At 43.9% G+C, this 19,630-nt stretch overlaps 1 protein-coding gene across 6 annotated transcripts in view; it reads left to right on the top strand.

Moving 5' to 3' along the window:
• The first annotated feature begins 5,884 nt into the window (after window positions 1-5,884).
• Window positions 5,885-19,630, top strand: part of CHD4 (chromodomain helicase DNA binding protein 4) — a 34,264-nt gene continuing 20,518 nt past the window's right edge. For 2 of the 6 annotated variants that reach the window (XM_031938277.1, XM_031938278.1), the window contains exons 1-18: window positions 5,885-6,025; window positions 6,959-7,133; window positions 10,916-11,037; window positions 11,246-11,461; window positions 11,712-11,830; window positions 11,948-12,189; window positions 14,035-14,162; window positions 14,399-14,534; window positions 14,671-14,849; window positions 15,020-15,259; window positions 15,824-16,027; window positions 16,153-16,358; window positions 16,754-16,885; window positions 16,966-17,062; window positions 18,031-18,222; window positions 18,646-18,846; window positions 19,003-19,140; window positions 19,394-19,515. In XM_031938277.1, the coding sequence (XP_031794137.1) occupies window positions 7,037-7,133; window positions 10,916-11,037; window positions 11,246-11,461; window positions 11,712-11,830; window positions 11,948-12,189; window positions 14,035-14,162; window positions 14,399-14,534; window positions 14,671-14,849; window positions 15,020-15,259; window positions 15,824-16,027; window positions 16,153-16,358; window positions 16,754-16,885; window positions 16,966-17,062; window positions 18,031-18,222; window positions 18,646-18,846; window positions 19,003-19,140; window positions 19,394-19,515 (2,771 nt within the window). In that variant the 5' untranslated portion in view covers window positions 5,885-6,025; window positions 6,959-7,036. The remainder of the gene's footprint in view (window positions 6,026-6,958; window positions 7,134-10,915; window positions 11,038-11,245; window positions 11,462-11,711; window positions 11,831-11,947; window positions 12,190-14,034; window positions 14,163-14,398; window positions 14,535-14,670; window positions 14,850-15,019; window positions 15,260-15,823; window positions 16,028-16,152; window positions 16,359-16,753; window positions 16,886-16,965; window positions 17,063-18,030; window positions 18,223-18,645; window positions 18,847-19,002; window positions 19,141-19,393; window positions 19,516-19,630) is intronic. The other 4 variants (XM_031938282.1, XM_031938280.1, XM_031938279.1 and 1 more) reach the window with 4 other exon arrangements.

Here is a 19,630-nt window from a genome sequence, read left to right on the forward strand (position 1 = left end):
GGAGTCCCTAGGACTCTGTTCTAAGCCATCTTCCCTTCACTTTCTATATTCTTAGTTTTCAGATTCCATCTTCTCTCATGGGTAACTTGCCATCTGTATAACAAATAATTCCGACATTTATATATCCAGACCTAATTTCTTCCCTGAATTCCAGTCTTGAATCATCAACTGCCTGTTGGGTATTGCCACCTGAATGTCCTATCTACAACTCAAACTCTGTGCTACCCCAAACATTTTCTTCTTTCCAGACTTAATAATTTTTGTAGCACATATCCAAAATACCCAAGAATCATCTTCCACTTTGCCTTCTCTTTTACTTTCCATATTCAATCATTTCTCAAGGTTTTTTTGTTTTTGTTTTTCAGCTCTGCTTCCACATCTCATTAATTCCACTGCTCATCATTCATACCACCACCTCCCTAGTTTAGCCTTTCTTACCTCTGACTAAGACAATTGCAATAGTCTCCAAATTGATATCTCTTCTTCCAATCTTTATCTTTTTCAAATCACCCTCCACACAGCTGCCAAGTTAATATTCCTAAAATACATCTGACCATATCTTCAGTGGGTCTGTTTCCTTTGCAATGAAATTACAAACTCTTCAGCATGGCATGTGAGATTTTCTACAATCTGAATCCCATTGAACTTTCAAAGTCTTTTTGTAATACTTTTCTTGTACTTTATGTTTCAGCCAAACAAGCCTAACAACTATTACCTTGTATTTGGCTTTCTATCCCCTCTCTCAGAATCATCCCACAAGCCCAGAATGCTTTTCTTCCTCATTTAGGCTTTTTTCTTATGCTCATCTTCCTTCAGGGTTCAACTTAGGGTACCATCTGCTCTCTGATGCCTCTCCTAACTTACACCCTTCTAGTTGTTTTTTTTCCCTCTTTAAATTATCCAGTATTTATTTTTTGGTATGTTTTCTATGTATGTATCTTTTATCTTTTAAACATTTTTTTCAAAACATTCAAAATACACACAAAGATAATTTTCAACATTTACCTTTGCAAAATCTTGTGTTCCAAAATTTTCTCCCTCATTCCTTTAGCTCCCCACCGCCGCAAGACCGTAAGTAATGTGATATGGGATAAATATGTGCAATTCTTTTAAAACTATTTGTTTTATCCATATTGTTTTATCTTTTTTAAGAAGATATATGATTCTTGAGGGCAGAGACAATTTTTTTTTATCCCAAGCAATAAGCATAGTACCTTAAAACCCAACTTCTTAAACTGTGGTTTGTGAACCCATTTGAAATCTTATAACTGAATGTGAGGGTCACAAAATTATGATTAATTATCAGTAAATATTTTATTTATATACTTATTTTATATACCTATGTACCTGGGGTCATGCAAAAAAATTTTCTGGCAAAAAAGGGTTATGAATGAGAAAAGCTTAAGAAGCCTTAAAAATCTTAAAATATCTTCAGCACCAAGTGCTTAATGAATATCTTTTTAATTGAATTAAGCACTGAAAGAACAATCTTGTATCTTAGGTATATGGGAAGAAATGGATGGGTGTGATGATATTAGGGGAAGGTAAATTGAAGCCCAGAGAGGAACAGGGTTATTTGGGGATCCAGAATAAGGGGAAGATAATATTCTTAGTATCTAACTGTTTTTTGATAAAAGCATTTAACAGAGTTTCTCATGTTACCTTAGTGGACAAGTTGAAAAAATATGGGTTGTATGAATATGGTGAGGTAGATTCAATACTGTTTGAATGACTAATCCCACAGTTGAAAGTTCCAATGATTCAATGACTTGAAGACAGATCTCTAATGGAGCATCCCAGATATTTGTCATTGACTCTGTGCTATTTAATATTTTTATCAGTTACTTGGAAAAAAGGCATAGGTGGCATGCTTATCAAATTTGTAGATGATAGAAAGCTGAAAGGAGTAGTTAACACATTCTATGACAATTAGGATCCAAAAATATCTCAATAGATAAGAATATTATGCCAAATCTAATGACACAATTTAATAGAATATATTCAAAAACATAATTATCAACAATACCATGCATCAATGCAATTCTTTAAATATGCTTTTTGACTAATAATATTTAAATAATTTAATCTCATTGTATAAAATAGTTTAACTTTTACTTTCTCCCATAATACACTTTTCTCATGTATCATCTGGCCATTATGTTTCGGTTTTGCTTTTTAAAAAATCATTTTGCATTATTTAATAAAAATCTTTCCAGATTTCTTTGTATTCCTCACACTTCTCAGTTTTAATTGCACTATAGTATTGCATTACATTAATGTTCCACAATTTATTCAGCCATTCAACAGAAATATATCTAAAATCTTATACTTGAGTTTTTAAGAAATGAACTCAGAAGTACAAGACAAAAAATACCTGCTGATCAGCAGTTTATTAGAAAAAGATCTAGGGGTTTTAATGGACTACAAGCTCAATATGAGTCTTAAGTGTGACAGCCAACCATAAAAGCTAGTGCTATCCTTGTTGTACTAAAGAGGCACAGTGTTCAGGGGAAAAAAAAGTAGTTGGCACTACTTTCTGACCTAGTAGATGACTTCTGGACTATTTGCATCACATTTTTGGATGGGATCTAGACAAGTAAGAGAGCATCTAGAAGTAGGGCAACTTGGATATTGAGACTGCCATAAGAAAACTGGTTTAAGGAACTACCAGTATTCAGCCTGAAAAATAGAAAACATGGTAGGCAGGATGGGATATAACTGTTTTGGGGTGTCATGTGAAGGAGGGATTAATATTTTTCTGCTTGGCCCCTGAAGCTAGAAGAAGGAGCAAAGGGTGTATGTTGGAAAGAAACAGATTTAAGATCTCTATAAGAAAAAAGCTTCCTAAAAATTATAACAATGTAAAAGTGGAATGCTCTGTCTTGACAAGTAGTGGGCTTCCCCTCGCATGTAAAAGCAGAACATTGATCTGCCAGGTCTGATGGAGAGGAGATTTGTGTTCAAGTACTGATTGGATTAAAGAGCTGTGAAGGTTCCTTTTAACTATGAGATTCTGTGACTGCTCTTTTTTTCCAAAGAAGAAATTGGCTTCAAGAGAGAGGAGATACTTTGTGGTTTGAGGGGCTTAGAAGAGATATAAGCGAAAGTTGTGGGAATGGAAAATACATCTTTGCTAGTTTTTCTGATCCATCAGTTCTCGGATTAGATAAGAATACCTGTGTGTATAGGGAAATGAGCCTGGAATTTAAGGGGGAAAATGGTAAATTAACAGCCTATTATGAGAATGCATTTTGGTGGAAGAAGCCCTGCTTCTGTTTAACCATTAATATCTTCCACAGTGTTTAGATTCTGGAGAGCAGATTTTCTGAAGTCAATACAGAGGTTGAGAGAAAAGTCTCCGTTTAGGGTACAAAGCTATTGAAAGCTTGCTGAAGACAAAAAGTCCAAATCCTGCTTATTTGGGGGTATTTCTCTGGGGATTAAAGTTTTTCAGACAGAAACAAAAAGATTTGATGAGATATGGAAGAAAAGCCCAAGCATAGGATGTTGGACCTCTGAAAAGTAAAAGGAACTAGGTGGGGGTGGGGAGGAGGCCTCAGATATTTTCTAAGCATGGTTTTCAGGGTAGGAAGAGGGGGTAGGAACAATCAGTTGACAAGGATGGCCACTTATATGATATAGTAGGTAGAAGTGCCCCTTGTTACAATAGGTCCAGGGTGAAAAAGTTTGATGGGATGGTGATGCATGTGAAGGAAAGGATGGCGAATAACATAGATTATCCTAGAAAAGCAGGGACAGATAGAGTTTGAGGATGGACTAGTTGAATGGGAATGACAAGAAGCATTTTGAGATATCGTAATGGGAAAGTCATTAAAAAAGAAAGAACACTATCAAAGGTATAGTGTGTAGTAGGACAATATAGCATGTTAGGGGATTTTGGTGGGTATCCTGAGGAAAATGTTAATATTTCAAAATTCTGAAACTCAGGAGAGATGAACATAAATGTTTCTTAATATGACTAACAGGCTACCTTAACCTGAATCTAGGTGAAGTCTTTTTGGAACTTCCCTTGAATGACAGCCATCAGGGACTTCTTATTGGAGATCTAGACATTGCTGAGAATTAGTTACCATTGGTTTTGTGATATTGAAAATCCCAGCTGATTCGTGAAGTTATCTATTTCTCAGAACTCCCACAGTGCTTTGTACTGCGCTCTCATAATATCTGATATTTATCAGAGGCATTATGGTTATTTGTGTACCTCTCATCTTCTGGTAGATTGTTAGCTTTTTGAGGGCAAGCAAGGCATTTTGGTGATCCTCCCAGGCCTAGTACAATGTCACAACAATGTCAGAGGAATTAATTAGTGCACTGTAGGATTCCGGTGAGCAGTACAGTACCCACTCCTGGGCGTGTATGGAGGGGCCTCAGTCCACCCAACAGATAGGAGTTGCATAGGCATGTTGAGGAACAAGTCCCCAGGGCTTGAGGGTAGGGAAGAGAGCCAGCTGGAGTTTTATGTGATAGTCTTTGCTTTGGGCCCTGTGAATATCATGGGAAAACCTAAGGAAGAGTTGGTAAGCTCCATGCAAGTGGCTCATCTACCTGGGAAGGTGTCATGGGCTGGTAAGCCTCACCAGGATTTGGAGTCTAGGAGTCTCGATTTTCCATATATCTGGATGGGGCTCCAGGTGATCTCAGAATTTCTGAGTATTGGAGATACTCAGAGTGAGGAGGCCAGGGTGTAGGCCCTCAGAGACTATCACTCCCGGATAGCTCTGGCTCAGGGTGGGGTGGAGGTGTGTGTGTATGTGTGAGAGTGAGTGGGTAGGCTGGACAGTGTGGGTAGCCTCCCTCACCCTCACTGCTCCCGATGATTAGTATGGACTGTGTGTCTGGAGATGGGGGAGGTATGAATGTGAGTATTATGGGCTGCCTGGCTGGAAGGGTGTGTGTGGGGGGGCGAGATATTATGGGATGTGACACTAGGTTGTTTCTGGGCTTATTATGGGATGTCTGGCTGCCCAGCTGCCCCTGGTGTTTACTATGGGATATCTGGATTGGAGTGGGAGACTTGTATTATTATGGGATGTTTTGAGGGAAGAGGTGATTAGATGTCCATCTGTGGGGTGACAGTGAGGGTGCTGATCATTATGGGACATCTGCATATAGGGGAGGGGTGATTATTATGGGCTGCTAGACTACAGGGTGAGTGTGTAAAGGATAGGGATGGTGGTGGTGAGACTATTTAGAGGATACTAGCCTGGAGGGGCTGAGGGTTGCTACCAGGGGGCTGGTTATTATGGGATGTCTTTATAGAAAGGGGGAGACTGGTTATTATGGGATGTGTGTGGGAAGGGGCCCTGAATGGCCGTTGTTGCAGAGGGCGAGGGTGGATATTATGGGATGTCAAACTGGGGGTGGATTGAGGGTGGTTATTATGGGATGTCTGTGGGGGATGGGGGGTGAGTATTATGGGATGTAAGGCTGAAGTGCTGGGAGGGGTGGTTATTATGGGATGGCCATGGAGAGGGAGGGGTGAGAGGGATCATTATGGGATGTCAATCCTGGGGGGTTAGAGTGGGGAAGTTGGCAAGAGAATGGTTATTATGGGATGTTTGGGGAGAAAGGGTTGAGTTGCAAAGGAACTGAGTATTATGGGATGTCCCTAACTCTGGCATGCATGTGTATGGAAGTGGGGGAGTCCACGAGTATTATGGGATGTCCGGGAGGTGGGCGGTTGCTCTGGTGACACGCGCGCGCGAGCGATGAAGGGGCGGGGCCAGCGGTTGCCTAGGCGACGAGGGGGCGGGCGTTGCCGGGGAGACCCAGGGAGGAAGGTGGAGGGTGGGGGGAAGGGGACTGGGGAGGGTTGGAGTTGGTTGGGGTTATTATGGGCTGTCCGCGGGGGGGCGGGGCTTGGGCTGTGGGATTTCCCGGCCGGTGTTTCGGGCCCTTTAAGAGGCGAAGCCGGAGCCGGAGCCATTTTCCCCCCTTCGGCCGCGGCGAGGAGGAGCTGGAGTGGGAGCGAGAGCTACATAGAGCTGGACCCCGCGGCTCCGGGGTGAGGAGGGGGCGGGGTCCCCGAGGAAAGACCCCCTACACACACACTGCCTTTCTGCGAAACTCCCCCAGGGGTCCCCTCCCCTCTCGCGCTGAAAGCCCCTTCAAAACCGGCTGGCTACCCCCCCCCCCCGGCCCCCTGAGGACTCGGGGGGAGCAGGGCCCTCCCCCACCCAGGGCTTCGAGGCTTCTTCTCGGACCTCCGTGGGGCCCTTCCACCCTCCAGGACAGTGGGGAAGGGGCGGCTTCTTACTGTATCAGGCGCTTACTCCTCTGCTGCCCTTTGCTAGCTTGTTCCCCGGGACACGTGGCCTGGCCCCCTCCCCTAGGTTAGTCCCCAGACCCTCACCCCACCCCTTGCTCCCCACTCCGGACCGTGCTCAAGTCTGGAGACTCCACCCGCCCCCTTCCCTTGGCTCCTTGGAAAAGCTGAAGAGCTCCCGGGATCAGCTGCCCGCTGTGGAGACTGACCCCTCCCCGGCGTCCGGGAGCAGCCCCTTCCCGCCCCCCAGTGACCTTCTGCCTTCGAGAATCGCCCCTTCGCAGCCCTCCCCTGTAGCCCGCTCAGCGCAGGCCCCTTCTTCCCCATGGCCCTCAGCTGTCCTCCCACCACAATGCCCGCTGGGTCCTGGAGGAGGGGAGGGCGCCTTCCTTCCTGGCCCTGCCCCACCTTTGGCCCTCGCCTCCCCTATGAGGAGCGAGTACGATCCCGGACCCTTCCCCCTTCCACCCTGAAACGCTGAAGAACGAAGTTCAGCAGAAGTGGGTTTTGCTGTCTGGCCCAAGTGGCAAGGGGAGTGGGGGGGGTGGTGGGGTGGTGGGTGGAAAGAATAGGTGGGGGCGGGTGGGGGAGGGGGACAGGGACAGTGCACGTCACTGACTGTTCTCTCTCTTTCTCTGTCTCTCTTCCCCCCTCCCCCCCTCCTCTGCACAGTGACTCGGGCCAGCACAGAGGGCCCCAGGCCGGAGGCAGGAGCAGCTGGGCCAATTCCCTGGCCAGGATTGGAAGGGGATGGCTTCGGGCCTGGGCTCCCCATCCCCCTGCTCAGCAGGCAGTGAGGAAGAGGACATGGAGGTGCTTCTAAACAGCCTTCCCCCACCCCATCCAGGTAAGGGCTCTGAAGGGGCCAGGGGCTGGGAAAGAGAAGACATTTGGGGCCTTCTGCAACTGACGCTTTTGGGGCACGGTTGGGTAATGCCTCTCTTTGCAGGATTCGAGGTGGGAGGGTATCCAGAGGGAGTGGTTCTCTTCTGCAGAGTTCTCCTTAAAGAGGGTGATGGCAGCCATGTGTTTCTGCCTTGGGCATTGTGGATTGAGATGTCTGGGAGATGACATCTAGTGCCCATTTGTGCCGGTTGTAGGGTCTGAGTTCATGGTGAGATGAAGATACTGCTGTATGTGAAACTTAGAATGAGTGAGGTAGCACTAACCTTAGGTTACGGTCCGTCAGTGCTTTGGGGCTTGGCCTTAGGGTTTTGGGAGAGAGTGGCCAAGCATCTCTGAAATCTGGTAGGTTCTTGGGAGTAGGGGTTATTGCCGCCTCGGAAAGTATAAACAGGGATTGCTGGGTTCTCTTTTTCAGTTTATTTTTAGCCAGTGATCAGTTACCGGTTTTCTGTTCTCTGAGCTGACTGAACTGTGCAAAGTTTGAATCTCGCTCACAGCCGGGATATGGAGCACTTGCAGCCAGGCAAATTGCTGGAGTGTTTTGGTTGGGGAATGAAAGCTGAGGGAATATGCTAATGATCTGGAAGACAAAGTTGAGGATTTGGGGAGCAGAGGAGCCCCCCAGGACATTTGAGTAGCAAAGAATCCATGTTTTCTTTTTTAAGACTGTCCATCATTCTGTTTAAGGAAGAAATGTTTAACAGAAGACCTTGTGTCTGGGAAAGTATGTTTGTCTTGGTGGAGGGGAAGAAAATATAGGGGTGTGTTATATGTGTTTGGGGTGGGTCCTTAAGCCAGGCAAATTGAAATGTTGGATTTACCCTGTGCATTCCGGAGACGGTACTGACCGGTCCTGAGGAGTAAAGCTTTGGTTCATTGCTCAGATTGGGAGGATGCTGTGTGCTTCTCGTGTTTTCTCTGTCCTTAAACTGGCCTTTTTGTTCTCCTTTTCTTTTTTTCCCCATTTTCAGATTTTCTTATCCTCACTATTGTCTATTCATGTGAACTTTCTTCCTGTATCTGATCTTGAAGCATCAGAGAGACAATGTAGTTGAGTCTTGGGATTCAGATTCTGTCTTGTTAGCTGTGTGATCATTGGCCAGCCAAACCTCCCTGAGCCTCAGTTTTTGTCTTTGATTAAATGGAGATAAAGACGTAGAACTAACTTCACTGGGTTATTATGAAGTTCATGTGAGACAATGTATGGAAAGTACATATAGTTGTATATAAACTGCTCTTGCTGTTGTAAATTTTCTGTTATCTGACCCAGGCATCTTCCCCATCCTAAAGGCTTCTGTTCTGGCTTAGATTCCCCAGTGACTATCTTTTTTATTTTTGTTTTTATTTTTATTTATTTATTTATTTTTACTCTTGACAAAAACTGGGTTGACTTAGATGCTTCTAGATTTGTGATTTTTGAAGTTAGAAGCCAGGGATATATGCAGTGGAGCCTCTTCCCTTCATGGTTGTTTGGATGTATGTCAATCCCTATCTTTCCCTGCCCTTTGCTTTAGTCTGGTTTAATGGAGAGCCACATCTTGAACTTCTTTGGCATGTATAGGCTAGGGTAAAATGAGGTTGTCCTGTTGTCTGAGGAAGTAGGGTGGTCCTAGCCTCTTATTGACAAACAGTAGATTGTGGCCTAGAGACTAAGGTAAACTACAGGTAATTATTCCCTTTCTCCCCCACCTCCTCCTCTGTTGGTCCCCAGGGCTGGGGTTGTTCCTGTCCTAGCTGGAAGCTGTATAGACTCCCAAGATGAACTCTGCCCCAAGCTGTTCTATGACCCAGTTTTTCCACTTTGCCACACCCCGTTCCTGTCCCTTTCCCAAATCTTCCTCTAGATCTCAACTTGTATGATGTTGGCCATGTCAGCACATTCTTTGCCTGAGATATTGGGGAGTATTTGTGGGTGGACTAGGGTGCACCTCTTGCCTCCTCATGCCATTTGCCTTCCTCTCAGAATTATTGGGGTTCTAAAAAGAAGAAACTGGGATGTTGTTGTTCATAGGATAACATAGGAGTGTTCAGAAAAGGCCGTCCAAAAAATTATTCTTCCTGGTGAGATCTAGGCCGGTGTCCTGTTCCCTTGAGAGTGGGAGGGGTTGCCTTGAGCCTAGTCTGATCCTGAGCTAAGTAGGCTAGGGGGCCTGATGGGGCTTTGTCTAACCTGAGGTCTGTTTTCTAGTGTCTAGTCCTGGGAGGGAAGAGCCAGAGGCTGCTTAAGGGGTAGATCTCCAGAGATTAGAAGATAGAAACTTAGTATAGAATTGGAGGAAGAATGTTGTTTATGTTCCTTGGGACAAACGTATGAGTCTTTGAAACTTGAGGAAAATGAGAGACTTTGTTGGGTATCCATTCAAATGAAAGTGGCATTGTAGGATGTGCTTTAGAACTTCTTGCCATGGATTCCTACTACAAACAATGGAATATCAGAAGTGTGGCAAGGAGATTGTGTGTTTGAGTTACTCTCAACGTCTTACCTATGTTCTGGTCTTTAAAACGATGTTTTTTTGGCAGTGTAACTCAATCTTTTGTTATCAATTGTCCCTTGTGTATTTATACTGGTTTTCATTCTCTTGAGACCTCTCAAGAAGAATGTCAACTTAAAAATGGGTAAGAGACCTGCATCTAGGGACTTTTTGAAAGGGGAGGGAGAGAGAGGGAAGGAAAGGAAAGGACAGGAAAGTTCTTATTGAGGACAATTTCTTTCCCCTTTTGAACCTCCCAACACTTCCTGTCTGCCCTGTATTGGCAAGCCGGGTGCCCTAGGTGGCTTCTGTGGTCAGGAACCATTTTCCTTCTCCTAAGTTGTACCTCTCTTACCATTTCTATGATGGGTGGAGGTGGCCAGAGAAGAAAGGGAGTAAGTGAGCTAACATGGATTTCTGTTACAAAGGAAGCAACATCTGTCCTTCTCCTCCCCCCTTAATGCCCCCCTCTTACCTAACCCTGCCCAGCAGCCTTGTATATAACCCTAGGCTTTGTGCTAGTGTGCCCAGAGCCAAGGGGGAGGGGGTAGCCAGATGGGAGAAGGCTGGGTTGGAGGGAGTAGTAACAGTTGATTAGACTCGGCCCCAGAGGAGGGTAAGCTACTGGCCCCAGGGGAGACAAGAGAGCAGGCGCTTGAAGGTGAGAAAGAAGGGGGAGTAAACTATTGGGGAAGGGGTTGGTGGGGTGTTTTGGGGGAAGCTGTTGGCAGTTGAGCCTAAGATCCAGAGGCTCTGGTTGCCCTGAGTAGCAGAGGCCCAAAGGGGCTGGTTAAGGGTGTGGCTACAGGAAAACCTGAAGCTGAGTGGGACTCATATTTTCAGAACATTATTGGAGAAAGAGGCATGCTGCTGTATCTCCTACCTCTCAGCTGGTGTAATTTCCCAGGTTAGGGATATCTTGTCAATTAGAGTGTATCCTGATAGAATATTGGAACTTATTTTAACTTTCCCTGATAGTTACCTTAATTCAGAAACTATGTTAATGTAGATAAAGAAAATTGCTCTTAAGGAGTGGCTCTGGGGCTCTGTGATAGGCTAGAGGTGGCTGACCTGCTGTAGTGGCCCTGGTTAATATGCATACAGCTTTTCTCCTTGGACTTCTGGAGGAGAGTGAAGAAGGCAGATTCCCCTTAGAATTTGAGGAAATTATAGGTTGAAGATTCAGCATTGAGTCCTAACATTTACCTATCTTGCTACTTCTCCACATTTTACCCTAATGAACTTACTTAAGAGAATGAAGAAGACCCAGAGGAAGACTTATCAGAGGCAGAGACTCCTAAACTCAAAAAGAAGAAGAAGCCTAAGAAACCTCGGGACCCTAAAATCCCAAAGAGCAAACGACAAAAAAAGGAGGTGAGTGAGGGTGGCTGAGGTATGGTATGAATGGAGGTAGGGTGGAAAAGAGGAAAAATAGGAGAATTAGCGATAGGGAAGATGTGTGTAGAGGGTAGATGTTGTGTAGGAAAGGTCTGGGATAAGCCAGGTGGCTGTCCCAAGCCAGCATGTGTGTAGCATGTGTGTGTCTGTCTCCCTTTCCCTCTCCTCCCCCTCCCTGTTCTAGCGTGTGCTCTTATGCCGGCAGCTGGGAGACAGTTCTGGGGAGGGGCCTGAATTTGTGGAGGAAGAAGATGAGATGGTTTTGCGATCAGACAGCGAGGGCAGTGACTATACCCCTGGCAAGAAAAAGAAGAAGAAGCTTGGACCTAAGAAGGAGAAGAAAAGCAAGTCTAAGAGAAAGGAGGAAGAAGAAGAAGATGATGATGATGATGACTCAAAGGTGCCTAGAACCCTTTTCTCCCCCCCCCGACCCCGCCCCCCCCCCCCCCCCCCCCCCCCCCCCTCTCATTCCTTTTATTTCTCTTTTGACATCTAATAGTCCCTTAGGAGACTTCTCTTGTAAAAAGCTTAACTTCTAGTTCTTTCCCCTTACGGTAGTATTTTGATTCTCAAGGGTTCCTTCTTACCTCCTATTATGTACCTTTGAAAGGATTGCCAGGGTTTTGATTCTCTTCCCTTGGCCTTTTTAGGAGCCCAAGTCATCAGGTCAGCTACTAGAAGATTGGGGCATGGAGGACATTGACCATGTGTTCTCAGAAGAAGATTATCGAACTCTTACCAACTATAAGGCCTTCAGCCAGTTTGTCAGGTATTTAAGCTAAGACTCAGGAGTCCTTAGGAAGGGAAGGAGCATGTAACTCTTTTTCAGTCTCTAGTCTTGCTATTTTGTTTTTATCAACCAATGTCTATTTTCATCCTTCCCCAGACCTCTCATTGCTGCTAAGAACCCCAAGATTGCAGTTTCCAAGATGATGATGGTTCTAGGAGCCAAATGGCGAGAATTCAGTACCAACAACCCCTTCAAGGGCAGTTCCGGGGCCTCAGTGGCAGCTGCAGCTGCGGCAGCAGTAGCTGTAGTGGAGAGTATGGTAACTGCAACTGAAGTTGCTCCACCTCCACCCCCTGTGGAAGTACCCATCAGAAAGGCCAAAACCAAGGAGGGTAAAGGTTAGTGAGATAAGATAGGTGTATGTAGATGTCTTTCCTTATCTTTGAGGTTGAATTTGAATCTCAGGTTTATGTTGAGTTTAGGGAAAATTAATGTTGATAGACCTAGTTTAGACCTATTGTAAGGAGGATTGTCTTTTTTTTTTTTAATCTATTGCCCAATATGTTCAACAAACTTCTGTTAAGTACCATACATGGAAGGTTCTGCCTGGGTCCAGGGGATAAGTTAGAAAAGCAGAGTAGTCTTCAAGGAGCTTGTATTTTCTTGGGGAGGGGGGGATAGGTAGTGGAAGATGTATTCTGTATGACAATATGTAGGAGGGAAAGAGCAATGACATTTGGGAGTAACAGGAAAGACTTTGCAGAAGTGCCAATTTTACTGACCCTTGAAGCGGGGAGACAAGGATTTTGACAAGAGAGATGAAAAGATAACATTTCAAGAATGAGGAACATCGTTTGGAAACTGATTTAATCGGCTTTGGCTAGAGTCTAAAGTGTGAAGAGAAGTAGTAATTTGATAAGATTGGAGTTAGATGATGGTGGATCTTACTGCCAGTCTAAGGAGGTAGAACTGTTTGAGGTATTGCCTGTTGAGACACTTAAGGGTTTGAATGGAAAAGGAATGGGGCACAGATCAGATCTTTTATAGAACTATTAGTTTAATTGTGGGGAAGAGGACTGGAAGTAAGTACAGCAGTCTCTCAGGGTAGCCTAGATAAGATTTTGATGGGTGGAAATAAAATGATAGCTCTGTGATTTGGACTGAAGAGAATGGATGAATTTATAGGACCGGATAATTAATTGGACAAGTTGAGTTTGAGATGCTGATAGACTATCTAGGTCGAAATGTTAAAGACACAGAATTAATAGGTCTTCATAATTGATTGGATTTGGGAAATGAAAATAGAAGAAGTAAGGATAACTTCTGGGTGACTAGGATAAATAGGAATGTTTAAAAGTGGAGTTTTTCAGTAGGGAAAAGATTATCAACTTTTATTTTAGACTTACTGTTTTTGAAATACTGATGGAACTTCTATGTGGAGATGTCTGACAGGTAATTGATGATGTAGATCTGAGAACGTAGGAAAGAGCAGAGTGGATACATAGATATGTGGGTCATTTTTGTACATGTGATAACAGAGCTCATGGGGTCAGGTGAAATTATCATGAAAGAAGACACAGAAAAAAGGATCAAGGACAGAGTCCTGGGGGACATCCACTATTTGGAGTTAGAAATTAGAGTTAGAAGTTGGAGTTAGAAGATGGCAGGTGGTTTAGCCAAGAAGCCTGAAAAAGATCAATCAAGTAAATAGAAGGAGAAATCAGGGGAGAGCAGTGTTATAAAAACAGGAAGAATATCCAGGTACATATGGTAGTTGGAGGGCAGTGGTATCAGGAGTCAAACTAAAGAGATCAAGAAGGATGGAAAATGCTATTGGATTTAGTAGTTAAGTTGTTGGCAACTTTGGAGAGAAAAATTTCAGTGGAGTAGTGGGATGAAAGCCAGAATGGAAGAGTTTGAGAATTATGAGTGGGTGGTGAGGAAATAGAGGCAGTGAGTGAGCATAGATGATTTTTTTCAAAAAGTTTGTCAGTGAAAGGGAAGGAAGGAGATTGGTGATTGGTACTTTGAGTAGGATAGGGTTAAATGGTTGTGTGTGTGTGTGTGTGTGTGTGTGTGTGTGTGTGTTTTTAAAGGATGTGATAAACCTGACATATTTGTAGATAACAGGGATAGAATCAGAAATAAGATATTAAAGGTGAATGAGGGAATAAAGTCAATAAGGCAAACTTCTGGACGCCTTAGAGAGTTGGTATTTGCATTTGACTCAACTTTTCTTTTAGGTCCCAATGCCCGACGGAAACCTAAAGCTAGCCCCCGTGTGCCTGATGCTAAGAAGCCCAAACCGAAGAAGGTGGCACCCCTGAAAATCAAACTGGGAGGCTTTGGCTCTAAGCGCAAGAGGTCTTCGGTGAGAATCTGCATGTGGTAGGGTCACCAAATCCTAAGGAGGAACTACCCTGGAACAGGATACAGCAATGGATATAAGTGTGGGAGGTTGTCGGCAGAAATGTTAAGCTAGACATCTAGTATTGTCCTCTAGTATGCTAACATTCTCTTTGAAAGGTGAGAATGGTACTTTCCTCACCACATACATCTTTTCCCTGGCTGGGGCTTCTAGCTCTCTGATATCTTTTATCCTGCTAGAGTGAAGATGATGACCTGGATGTGGAATCTGACTTTGATGATGCCAGTATCAACAGTTACTCCGTGTCAGATGGTTCGACTAGTAGGAGCAGCCGCAGCCGCAAGAAACTTAGAGCTACCAAAAAGAAAAAGAAAGGTGTGTTTCTCTTATGTCTTTGTATGGATATTGGTGAGGGCTCAAATCCCCTAAAAATAGGACTGAGATTTGGGGGTGGTATCATGATGGGTGGCGGGTTGTGCTACTTACTGGGCTTCCCCTCTTCCTTGCCTAGGCGAGGAGGAGGTGACTGCTGTGGATGGTTATGAGACAGACCACCAGGACTACTGTGAAGTGTGCCAGCAAGGAGGAGAGATCATCCTGTGTGATACCTGTCCCCGTGCTTACCACATGGTCTGCCTGGATCCTGACATGGAGAAGGCCCCGGAGGGCAAATGGAGTTGTCCACACTGTGTGAGTACCTATCACATATGGACCCCTTTGGACTTGGGGGAGGTTGTATTCTGTGGGGATTATGGGGATGAAGTTTGTGAGATTTGGGGGAAAGGAACTAGTTTGGGGGAAGAGATAGATTGAGAATGGTGGGGGGGGGGGTGGGACCTAGCTGTGATCTCTTACTACAGGAAAAGGAAGGTATCCAGTGGGAAGCAAAGGAGGACAACTCTGAGGGTGAAGAAATCCTAGAAGAAGTTGGTGGTGACCCTGAGGAGGAGGATGATCATCACATGGAGTTTTGCCGTGTCTGCAAGGATGGTGGGGAACTACTCTGCTGTGATACCTGCCCCTCTTCCTACCATATCCACTGCTTGAACCCCCCACTCCCAGAGATCCCCAACGGCGAATGGCTTTGTCCTCGTTGCACAGTGAGTGCCTGACTTGAAAGTGGTGGTGGTGGTGGGGAAGTACAATTCACAACTTACAGCTTTATTGTTATGTGATACCTAAGCATTTTGAGAGTAAAGACGCGAAGGGATTGATCAGGAAATAGGGAAATTACTTTTTTGGCCCTTTTATAAAACCCTAGGCTACTGGTGATTCTGGGATTCATCTGGGCCAATACTGGAATGGTGTAGGGCAGGATGGTTAATGCTTTGTCCAGTCGGTACTAAAATAGTGTCATACTAGAGCAGAGCACTCTGTTCCTGTCCCTGTCTCAACACTGCTTCAGGGATCCTATCAATTCATACTGGTTTATTGGAGTCACATAATGCTCTCTAATTTTCCATAAGTCCAGTTTGCCAAGTCTGTTGACATCAAGCTTGATTATCCTGTTTTTTTTTTTTTTTTTTGAGAACTAGACATTTGGTTGGTAAAAAGCAATTAGGTGTGAAACATGCAGAAGATAAACCACTGACTGTACTGATATATATAGGCTATGTTAGGCCTACTCCTTAGAGCTATGTGTTTGTATTTGTTATTTTTCTTAGTGCCCTTCACTGAAAGGTAAAGTTCAGAAGATCCTGATTTGGAAATGGGGGCAGCCACCATCCCCTACACCAGTGCCCCGACCCCCTGATGCTGACCCCAATACCCCTTCTCCTAAGCCTTTAGAGGGGCGACCTGAGCGGCAATTCTTTGTGAAATGGCAAGGCATGTCCTACTGGCACTGTTCTTGGGTGTCAGAACTACAGGTAAGTGAGAATGGCTGCATGTATTCTCATACAAGAACTGGGAGATAAGGGGAAAGATAATATCCCAAGACAAAAAATAATATCTTATTTGATAAGATGCTTTCTTTTTTTTTTTCTGATCATAGCTGGAGCTTCACTGCCAAGTGATGTTCCGTAACTACCAGCGTAAGAATGATATGGATGAGCCACCATCTGGTGACTTTGGTGGGGAGGAAGAAAAAAGCCGTAAACGAAAGAACAAGGACCCCAAGTTTGCAGAAATGGAAGAACGTTTCTACCGCTATGGGATTAAACCTGAGTGGATGATGATCCACCGTATCCTCAACCACAGGTACTAGTAAAGCTCATAGTTGTCATAGAGATCTTAAAGGGTTCTTGGGGTTGGCGGGGAATGGGGGGAGGCAGGAAGGATAAGATCTCTGTGAAAGAGAATTAGGACTTACTTTTTTCTGTTCCTGAGATTGAACAAGTAAAAAGTCTGTCAGTGTCTTATACAAAATAAATGTGCAATAAATATTAAAGGAATCCTCATGTTTGAGCTATTAGAAGAGGGAGGGAGTGGGTGGTGTTGCATTTGGTCTGAGGACAAGAGCTTGTTGATCCCCAGAGGCAGAATATGCATTTCCTAGTTTGTAATATGTGCTATTCAGATTTGTCCATCTCAAGAACACAAAGAGAATGGGGTTTCCTACTGTGACAATTCTTTCTCTCTCTTTGGTGCCACAGTGTAGATAAGAAGGGTCATGTCCACTATTTGATCAAATGGAGGGACCTGCCCTATGATCAGGCATCCTGGGAGAGTGAAGATGTAGAGGTGCAAGACTATGACCTATTCAAGCAGAGCTATTGGAACCATAGGTGAGTGAATATTTGAGTGACTTCAGAACGGGAGAAAGAGACATCGGAAGGGCAGGCATTTAAAGCTCTCTCTTCTTTAGGGAGCTAATGCGGGGTGAGGAAGGACGACCTGGCAAAAAGCTCAAGAAGGTTAAGCTTAGGAAGTTGGAGAGGCCTCCTGAAACTCCTACAGTTGATGTGAGTTGGGACAGAGAAGAGGAAATGACTTAATTAGGTGGGAGGGTAGATCATGTCTCTGTCCAGACCATGCTTCACTTGATGGGAGTCCCATAAATAATGACCTGTTCTCTCTAACATTAATTGTTTTAGTAATTTTTCTTTTCCTCCCTTCTCCATGTTTTTGAAACAGAGAGGGTTTTATTTCCTCTTTTTAGCCAGCAGGGAAAACTAAAGCACAAAGATGGAGAAGGGGAGGGGAGGATAGGGTTTGTTTAAGGTCATGAAAACTTCTTGGAGAAAAGTATTGTGGTATAATGAAAAGAGTGCTATATTTGGAGTCAGGAAAGACTTGGGTTTGAATCTACCTTTTGACCATTAGCTACGTGAGCAAATTACTTAATCTCTTTTAGCTCTTGATTCCTCATCTGTAAAATGGTAATATAGATATTGTAATAAGGTAGTATTACAGATACAATTGCACATACCTGTAGCCTTACAAAGTGTTTGAGGATCAAAAAATGAAACGTTTTCAGAGTACTTTTGCATACATTAATAACAGCATTGGCTCATATTTATATGTAGTTTAGGGCTAGATCTCAGCAGTCCTGATCTTCAGGTAAAGCTCTTTCCTTTCTGTTTGCCCTATTTTGGAGAACAGACAAGAAAGTTGCCAAAATGAACCTTAGGAAGGAATTGGTAGAAACAGATTTATTCAGTTTGGAGAAGGAACACTAGAATTTGTTTCCCTGAAAATCTTTTTAATACCAAAACTTCCCATTTGTTTGGTGGATTAGTTATCCTACCAAGAAAAGGAGGTTAGGACAAGGGAAAAGAGGGAATAATGACCCGTGAATCCTATTCATAGATTTTTGTATTGATATTTAATTAAGACTGGAAAAGGCACTTGATATTACGAAGTCAGCTTCATCTTCAGGGAATATAAACTTATCTGCCAGTTTCTGACTTCCCACTATTTTTTCTTTCAGCCAACAGTGAAATATGAGCGGCAACCAGAGTACTTAGATGCCACTGGTGGGACTCTACATCCCTATCAAATGGAGGGATTGAACTGGTTGCGCTTCTCCTGGGCCCAGGGCACTGACACTATCTTGGCAGATGAAATGGGCTTGGGCAAGACGGTTCAGACCGCTGTCTTCCTCTATTCTTTGTACAAGGAGGTGAGAAAGAGCACATCTTATTAATTAACTTTTCTGTCTTTTCAAAACTATTCACTTATTTAGTGCTGAGGTAGAAAAGGAGAATTTGATATAATGGAGAAGATAAGACAGAAAAAAATATTAAGCAACAAAATATAATTAGTAGCACAGAGAGCTATATGAATCTTTGTGCAGGGCAGGTTGTGCCAGTTTTATCAGATCTGTGGGAGGGATTAGTCTGAGAAGGCCCCATGTAAGAGGGAAGTTTTGAAGGAGGGTCAAAACAAAGTTGGAGGGTTAGATTGAAGGTTGATGCTGATCCCTTTTGTTCTTTTTCAAGCTCTTGGCGTAGGGAGGGGCTGAGGAGTTGTATATAGAGTGGTTTATAGACAGGGTAATTTTTAAAAGAACCTACATGCTTCTCTTCTGCCTCCTTCCTACTAGGGTCATTCAAAAGGCCCTTTCCTAGTGAGTGCCCCACTTTCTACAATCATCAACTGGGAGCGAGAGTTTGAGATGTGGGCTCCAGACATGTATGTGGTAACCTATGTTGGAGACAAGGATAGTCGTGCTATTATTCGTGAAAACGAGTTCTCTTTTGAAGACAATGCTATCCGTGGTGGCAAGAAGGCTTCCAGAATGAAGGTATCTCAGAGGGAAACTTATCAAGAGGGAGGAATAGCTCTTTCTGGCCAAGTCTCTTCCCTTGGGATGAGGGAAAAGGGGTGGCCTGGGAACTGGAAGATGCTTTTTACAGTAGATGCTTCTGAACGTCAATAATTGGGCTCCCTTCCTTTGTAGAAAGAAGCATCTGTGAAGTTTCATGTTTTGCTGACTTCCTATGAACTGATTACCATTGACATGGCCATTCTGGGCTCCATTGATTGGGCCTGCCTAATTGTGGATGAAGCTCATAGGCTTAAGAACAATCAGTCTAAGGTAAGCAAAGTCTTTGGGCTCTCTTATTATATGGTACCAATTTATTGAAGGTGGGGAATCTCTCAGTAGTGGGTAGAATAGAGAATGGCCATGCTATGGCCATCCCTTTGTTACAAGGTTTTCAAGGGCTAAATTGGCAAGCTTTTTAAATTAGTAAAGCCAGTTTGGAATTTGATGGAATCAAGCTGAGGCCCATGGGTAGCATGAAGTAATCTGTTTTTCTTTCTCTTATATTTCCCCTATGCCCTACTAGTTTTTCAGGGTACTCAATGGCTATTCCCTCCAGCACAAGTTACTACTAACAGGGACTCCTCTACAGAATAACTTGGAGGAGCTTTTCCACCTGCTTAATTTCCTCACTCCAGAAAGATTCCAGTGAGTATTCTTATATTACACACATCATTTCTCTTACTTTAATCTTACTCCCCTGCCCTCCCCCCAATTTTTTTCCTGTTTATCATATAATTCTCTTTTTTTTTCCACCCTCTGA

The sequence above is a fragment of the Sarcophilus harrisii genome, chromosome 5, assembly GCF_902635505.1.
Source record: "Sarcophilus harrisii chromosome 5, mSarHar1.11, whole genome shotgun sequence".
Taxonomy (NCBI): domain Eukaryota; kingdom Metazoa; phylum Chordata; class Mammalia; order Dasyuromorphia; family Dasyuridae; genus Sarcophilus; species Sarcophilus harrisii.